The sequence below is a fragment of the Cyprinodon variegatus genome, unplaced genomic scaffold, assembly GCF_000732505.1.
Source record: "Cyprinodon variegatus isolate N-32 unplaced genomic scaffold, C_variegatus-1.0 Scaffold525, whole genome shotgun sequence".
Classification (NCBI taxonomy): domain Eukaryota; kingdom Metazoa; phylum Chordata; class Actinopteri; order Cyprinodontiformes; family Cyprinodontidae; genus Cyprinodon; species Cyprinodon variegatus.
Window position 1 is genome coordinate 172745 of NW_015150978.1, and position 8185 is coordinate 180929.

Genomic DNA, 8185 nt, shown 5'->3' on the forward strand with positions numbered 1-8185 from the left:
ACCAGATTCTAACCAGCCTCTGTCTTCTCTGCTCACAGGAAAGCCCGACTGAAGTCTGTAGCTCTGGAGGAGCTTTGCTTGGAAACCTGCCTGCCTGCCCAAGGAAGCCAAACCTGAAGACAATCAGTCTGGATTCCCCAGCCAGCTCTCAAGGGAGAGCTAGGAATCCAACTCAAGGTCTGAACCACATTAGTCTAAAGCTAGACGCTGCTGCTGAGCTCTCTGCTGAACCCACCGTCTCTGGACCCAACCGGTTCCCTCTCTCCATCGATCAGTCTGACCCTCATTAAGGTACAAACCAGAATCAAACCCCTGACAAGTCATCACCGCTGCCTGGCTAACCAAACTATCTATCTCTGCAGATACTCAGTGATTCCAGTCCCAGACCTGTACCAGAACCAGCTCATTATCATTCTTGTGTGTTTCTCAATAATAAACTGTTTAACTTTTACTCCGTTTCCTGTGGTGTTCTGCATGTGGGTTTAAACACTAGAAACCCATCATGACAGAATGTTTATAACAGTTTTACAAGCCTGTTTTGTCAATCTATTTGGTTGATTTGATCCTTTAAATAATATTACTGAATGTCACCTTAGGTTCAATGTTATTTCTTTAGTTTTAGCCTCTAGACATCCCTATGCATCTCACCTAACTGTGTAAAAATTGCTCTAAAATAATGATTGATTTGATAGTTTCATTGTTTAATGATTGATTATATTAATCTATTTGTTGTTTTTTTTATTCGACCCCCTCAGAACCATTAAGTAGCAACACAGTGGGTAAAGCAAGAGGATCTGTTTAGGAAAGTTGTGGTTTCTTTCGACATCCAGATTCAGACATATCTAATACATTAACAACAAGCTATCATCTGTTGTGAAGAAAACAGTTTCATTTATGATATTGAAGATAAAAAGGCAAATATTTAAACTTGTGAGACTTTAACTTTGTCTTTGTTATATAGTCTCCCTCCCTGAGCGGATCCATTTGTTTTCTCTAAATGCTTTCATTCTCCAATCCTTCCTCAGTATATAAGCTCATTGGACACTCCTTTTTCACTGCTGGCTTCTTCTATTGAACTGCCATTATTCCATTATTGTTTCCTCCACACTAGTCCAGTGTCCCTTTCCTTTTATGTCATTGTGTTAGTCCTGTTGATTCTATTATAAAAAAATATTCACTTCATCTTCTTCTGGCTCAGCCTGGCTCCCTCTGCACACCACTCCTTACATTTGGACCATTAATTCAAGTGCAGAGGGCGCTCTATCCACAGGAACACTTGGATGGCTCCTCTTTAAGACTGACCATCGGGGAGGAAGCTCATATCAAATGAGCGTGTTTTAGGATTTTATTCTCTCATACACGATTATTTGCTCATCAATATAGGTGAAACTTGGAATTTCAATGGATTAGTAATTTAAGAGCTTTCCTTTTTGGGCTCTGCTTTTTCTTCACCAGAATTCACAATGGCAGTGCCTGTCTTTCAGCAGTTAAAATGTCCGCACTGCAAAAAATGAAATCTAAATAAGTCATTTTTTCCTTGAATTGAGGAGATAAGTGAGACAATTTGCCTATGGAACAAGACAATTTACATGTAAAATAAAAAAACAAAACAACTGCATGGTCTTATTTCAAGGGCATATTATTATTTAGAATAATTATCTTATTCCAAGAATAAAAATATTCATTCCACTGGCAAATCATCTTATTTATCTGCTAAAATTAAGGGTAAATACACTTAATTTAAGAAATATTATATACTTATTTCTAGATTGTTTTTTTTGTCTCCTCCTACATATGTGAACAAGACTTGAAGGTACATGAACATCTCTCCTCAAGGCAGAAAGTGCTCCCCAGAATGGAGGGAGGTCTGAGGTCAGCTTCGGCCAGCTTCAATGCATGCTGATGGCCTGAGGGTGGCATCAGAGCCATGTCCTCTGCAAAGAGCACATCTGAGATATTAAGTTCTTCAAAATAGAGACTCCCCTCTCTAAATGTCTCTGGCCTGTCAATAAAAAAAAAGTATGTCAAGGATAAGCTTCACAGTTTTTCAATGAGAATAGGGACATATGTCCTGCATTGCTTAAATAAGGTTAGCAGCATCCTTGCAACCAAATTCAGGAAACACAGCTGAAAGCCTTCTTCAGATCCAAAAAACACATGTAGACCGGACTAAACTGCACTGACCCGCTAGCAAGTTCCACAAGAGCAATAATCTGGTCTCCCCCTAAATCTGGGGGTTAAGATTCAGTCTACTTTTCAAAACCTTGGAGTAACTGCTACTAGGGAGGCTATTCAAGTTGTTTATCAATATCTAGTATACAGCATCAGGGTCCATCATGTGCCACTATTTTGATCTTTACAATCTCAGATCAAATCTTGTCCACTCTGCCTACATGCCTCAGCAATCTCTACCTGTGTTTTATACAAAGAAGTGCCTGCTATGAGGCTATGTATTAAAAGGTTGATGCTTTCCAAGCCCAGCGCCTACCAATTCAATTTCATCTTTAAATACAAAATTGCTGTAAATGGACAGAGACTCAATATTAAAAACGTGAGGGCTGAAGGTCTTATTCTCTGCCATATTTTGATTTAAAAAGTACGAGAAAAGAGATTTTTTATGGATTAACTGTTAAATAATTTTATTATTTGGATAATTCCTAATTGGCTTTGCCTCTCTTGAAAATAGTCTGAAAACAGGCATTGATTAACATCAAAAATGTCATTATTGAAACTTAAGTCTATAGTAATTAAAAAAAACATCTGCAAAAAAAAGATGGTCTAGTTTAAAACCAGATTATTTTTACTCTGTTTTCTGTCTGTTAAATCAACAAACCAAGCAGGAAGTTAGAGGAGCTGAGCTTGTTGCACAGAAATAACCAGTTGGTGTCACTCCTCACTTAAATAAAAGAGCCAGTTCACCTCGTTGTTGAACAAAGTCTGATGTTTAGTAAAACACAAGGACTCAGCTCTGTTTGGACTGTATTGATTATGTTTCTGTAATCTTATCAGAAACCTTCAGCTTTATCCTGAAGCTCAATAAAGGCTCTTCCAGCCTAATGCGGATATTGCAGATCTGTTTTTTATTTCAGAGAAACAAATTCCATATGGTCACTACATGCAATGCCATACCTGAAGCCCAGAGAAAGTATTAAAATAGTTTCACTATTTCCACCAAATAAACTGTAAAAATAAGCGATTTTCATATTTAATTGAATCAACTGAATTGTTTACGGTAATTGAATTAATGTTCTATTTTACAGCATTTAGCAAAAAAGGTACAAATAAAGAATATTTCAGTCCTATTCTGAAGTTTCAATGACTAATTTAATTTGGCTTTTGCTGTAATAGTTTCGAATGAAACTGAGTATTGCCAGAGTTTTAAGAAGACTGAAAATATTCTTGGAATGGCATTTGTTGCTCTTTTGGTTGACCTTATGGCACAAGCCACAGGCAGGTGACAGAAATACCTGACAATAGCAGGAAGACACTGACAATTAAACAGAGAAAGGCAGAGAGGGAGGAAGAATGCTCTCCATGTGCGCGTGAATCAGAGGACGGCTAAAGCCACACAGAATGACAGAAGGAAACCAAACTTGTTTTTCTTGTTCTAACACGTCTAAAGAGGGTAGGACATACTTCTGTAAACAGCCAAAACTCCGTACGCATACAGGTAAGCTGGAGGATTGGTGACAGAGGCTTGGACTTGAAGACGCACGTCTCAGCAGAAGGTACAGTCCTGAATCTTAACATCATCCGTATTGTTTTTTTTGAGACGAAGATACAGAAGAATACAAAGCTATTGAGAATTGAATATGAGGATGCACCTGTCGAATGACTGTCCGTCTGGTCTGTCTTGCAAAACAGCTTTTGACTTTAAAATGCTTTTTTTTTCATACAATTTCTTTTTTGTGTGTATTTCCTAAATCATAATATTCCAATAAAAGTTCAGCAAAAGTGGGAAGGAAAGATGGAGAGAGGCAAAGTGACAGCGTTATACCACAAGTCTTTTTTTCATTCAGTGGGTGAAGTTTCGATGATAGTTGTGTCATCTGCATACCTCCTGGTCGTGGTGGTTTTTCCTGACCAGATTTTTTTTTTTTTTTTTTTTATAAATGTCAACCATGATTACCAGGAGAAAACCTTTTCAACAGAGCTTCTTTTTTTATCAGTCATATAAAATAAGGTGGTCAACCACACATTTTTATTGTTTTACTAAAAGTTTTCATAGTTTAACATTTTAGACACCAAAGAATTTGTTAAAAAGTAAAACAAAGGAATCAAATATTACTTTGAAAGCGGATGTATGCTTGATTCTGCTGTCTGTAATAAATAAACTATCAGCTAATTGTGCAGAACCAGATTTAAGGGTTACACATTTTTTGAAAAATATGTGTTTCATCTGCTCAAATAAAACTATTTTATTATATGAATAGATTTTTTTTTTTTTTCAAAAAAAGAAAAATGTATTTCTTTTCTTTTAGGCCTATTACATGGAGGGGATTCAGTCATTTTTACATTAAATGTCCAATCCTGTGCTGAAGCCTATTTATCACAGCAGCACTGGTTTGGCCTTTTTTTTTTTTTTTTTTTAAATGATTATCTTTAGCTAGATCAAAGTCTGCTTGTCAAGGAGAAAAGTCTTCAAAAATAAGTCTTTCCAGGAAACTTCAAGGACCTTCGGCAGTTTGGGAATTTAATCAGCAATGTTGTTGACATCTAAAGGGAAACACAAAGGATCTTAAATTAAAACATCATCTGTTTTTAATGGCATTGTGTCTCAAACTGAATTTCTTAAAAGAAGCCCTCCTTTTATCAGGGTGCATAGTGGTGCATTTATTAGTTATCTAAACCTATGAGTGTCATACTTACTTCAACCATGTTTTACACTTAGGTCAGCATCCCCAAATACTATGCCACTCCAAAGTGCCAGTAGCATTCATTCATCTATCCACCCATCCATTTTCTGTCATGCTTATGCCTGATGGGGTTGCAAGGGGTGCTGGTGTCTATCTTCAGAAGTCTATGGGTGAGAGGCGGAGTAAACCCTCGACAGGTCGCCATTCTGTCACAGGGCAGCCAATAGCATTCAGTTATTTTTGAAATAGGGGGGTCTGAGCCAGTTTTCCACCTGTCATCGACTGTGCATGCAGTCTTAGTAGATCACTATCAACACGCCTACTAACTGCACATGCATTTTTTACTCTTTTCTTCTTACTCATAATCCTGGAAGAACAGGGACTTTGTGTGGTTATGTTTTGGAGGGTGAGACAGAAAATTGCTTGGCATGTAGAGTGCACAGAATGATATACAGAGACCAATTATAGAGATTAAAGTTCCCTAAGATGCCACCATTTCTTGATTTGTTGCAGAGGTGTGAAGTACTTCGTTGCTGTACTTAAGTACACTTATTAGGTATCTAAATTTTACTCCATTACTTATTTTTCTTCCTACTTCTGACTTTGAATACATTTTCACACAAGTATCTTTACTTTCTATTCCTTACATTTTTAAAGCAAACGTTACTCGTTACTCTTGGCTTCGGTTTAATGTTAATAAATATTTATTTCACATCATATGCGCCATCCAATGCAGATCATTGGCGCCATCCACATCTAGTGAAAACTAGTGTAATTGGATGAGTCATATCACGCAAACACTCATTGGTTAGCTAAAGGAAATCTTCAGAAGCAAGCAGGTGTTATTTAAACTGAAAATGTGAATTGTCTATGCCATGCTACATTGTTGGATTCAGAAAAAGATGTCGAAATGTCTAAAAGGTTGAACACAAGTGAGAGAGTACCGATTGAGATGGAGACCAATAAGAGACCAATAAGAGACCAATTTGGCCTTATACCAAATAATTTTTCGAAATAGTCGAAAAACTGAGCTTTCACTTTATATGGTGGCATCTGGTTGTTTTTTTTAAAGGTTACTTTATACTTTTATACTTTAAGTAGTTTTTGGAGCACATACTTTTTCACTTTTACTTGACTAAAGAGGTCAAGTTGATACTTCAACTTTTACCAGAGTGTTTTTAAAATGCAGCATCTATACTTCTACTTACGTAACAGATGTGTGTACACCATTAGTATCTTGGGGTAACTACGTCTCACTTATGAATTCCTAACCACTGTGTACATTTTTGAGTCCTTTCACCGGTTTATATTTATTTACACTGATTATTATTTTCTAACAGATTTCTTACACCCTACTAAAGAGAAATACTATGAAACGTTCAGTTTATTGTCAACTGTCATTGGTATATTGGTGCTGCAATAAAGGATTTATTTACATTAAGGTTTTTCACTCAGCTTTACAAGAGAAGCCAGCTACTGTTGCTAGTCAGTTCTTTTCGTTTGTTTTTGACTCTACTTTTATCCCTTTTTAGAAATGGCTACGTCACCTCCTCAAGTGATCCCAAGAAAGCCTTCAGCTCTCAGACCTCTGACTTCACTTAGAGAGCAGCCTCCTCCAGGTGGGCTGCCCATCGTCACAGAAGCTGACAAAGGTATTTATGCTCAAATAGACAGTTTATACAGTTTTTTTCTTTCTCTGCATGGGTTGATTTGCAGTATCTAGTATATTCCACACTTTGGGGGAAGTCTATCTATCAAAGCCTATCAGTTGTTGCATAAATGTCACTGTTTTTTAGTTCCCTCAGAGAATGGAGCCAACGGGAAGTCAAACCATTTAAAACTGATGACTGCAGAGAGAGAAGTTGTGAGTCCTGCTAAAACTCTGTTTCTGTTGCGTTGTCAGTTAACCATATTACAAACCATAGATTTTTTTTTATCAAAAATGGGAAACAAAGTAATACAGAAGCAAAGATGGATCTGAGTTAGCCTATACTAAAACATTTCTGCTTATGAGTAGGTGCTGATACACTATAGGCAAGGTAAGTAGCTACCTGCGGCCCCCTAATAGTGAAGGACTCCATTAACAAGGGGCCCCACTGGTTGCCCACCACCCTTACTGCTTTACTGTACCACATTTTGTATTACGCACATCTGGGTGCACACCTGTTGATTGACAGCTCCCTCTAGACAAATATGCTAATTTGGCTCATTTTACAGCAGAATCTGGTTTCCAGTGCAATATTTGTGGTAGCTCTAAATATAAATAGGGCATAATGGAATTTGAGGCTAACTTCGAGGAGGGGCCCTTCACAAAAGTTTGTCTGGGGCTCCAAAATGTCTCATTCTACCACTTCCTCTGGATTAGAAAGTTAGGTAGCAGTGTCTTCAAAGCTGAAGGCGAACTATTTTATGGGCTAGAGTCCCATCTTCCGATATATTTAGCCTATCATTTTACAAATTATTAGTAATAATTACTTATTTTTATAATTGTTTTATCTGTTACTTGTCTAATATTTTTAAGGAAATCTTGAATCGCTGCTTCGAAGACATGGAAAAGTTCATGACTCGCTTGCAACAGACTGCAGAAGCCCAGAGCGTTCTCAACCAAAGGACCAAAAAGAATGGCAAGAAAAACTCCAAAAATGCAAAACAAGGAGGTAAGCAGGAACTATTAACTTTGTTGGCAGCAAAGCAGGAAAAGCTTAACTGAAACCATGTTTTTGGGAAACATCTACAGTATTAACTCAACATGGCTTTTGGTTATTACTTCAGGACTTGATTCATTGAGGCTGTAGATCAGTAAGCACAGTTTTAGATACTAAAATGAGCCAACAGGCAGATTGCTGAAAAACGCTCTCAGATTATTCAGAAAATTCTTGCATTTGTTGTGACGCTGCTCCTTTTGTCTTGAAGGCAGACCAAAGCAATCTTAGAGGGCAGTTTAATGACTTGGGATGGTCAACCTGTAATTCTGCTCACATTATCCCATTAATCACTCACCTGATGATTTTTTTTTGCTCTGTAACACACCTACATTCACTCCCTAAATCATTATCCATTGTTTCTGGTTTAATAGACCTATTTTCAGAACTTAACGTGTAGAACGCTTGTTATAGTAATTAATGCAATGATACAGGGCTTAGGAATTAAAAAAAAAGTTTAAAGTCATGGTGAGGTTTCCCTTCATTCTTTTTTCATGACGGAACAGCTTGAATCAGAGAAATGCCACACCTGGTAAAACAGGGAATTCAGCCCTTATAATAAAGTTCTTATGGAGATCTGATGTCTCCAACAGATGATCTATACTGTAGTTTTCGCGCCGCATGCCT

General features: G+C 37.3%; 1 protein-coding gene across 1 annotated transcript in view; it reads left to right on the forward strand.

Moving 5' to 3' along the window:
* The first annotated feature begins 3608 nt into the window (after positions 1 to 3608).
* The window catches only part of eps8l1 (EPS8 like 1), a 14370-nt gene continuing 9793 nt past the window's right edge, over positions 3609 to 8185 (forward strand). The window contains exons 1-4 of the mRNA XM_015391113.1: positions 3609 to 3728; positions 6389 to 6508; positions 6653 to 6720; positions 7378 to 7513. Coding sequence (XP_015246599.1) covers positions 6391 to 6508; positions 6653 to 6720; positions 7378 to 7513 — 322 coding nt within the window. The 5' untranslated portion in view covers positions 3609 to 3728; positions 6389 to 6390. The remainder of the gene's footprint in view (positions 3729 to 6388; positions 6509 to 6652; positions 6721 to 7377; positions 7514 to 8185) is intronic.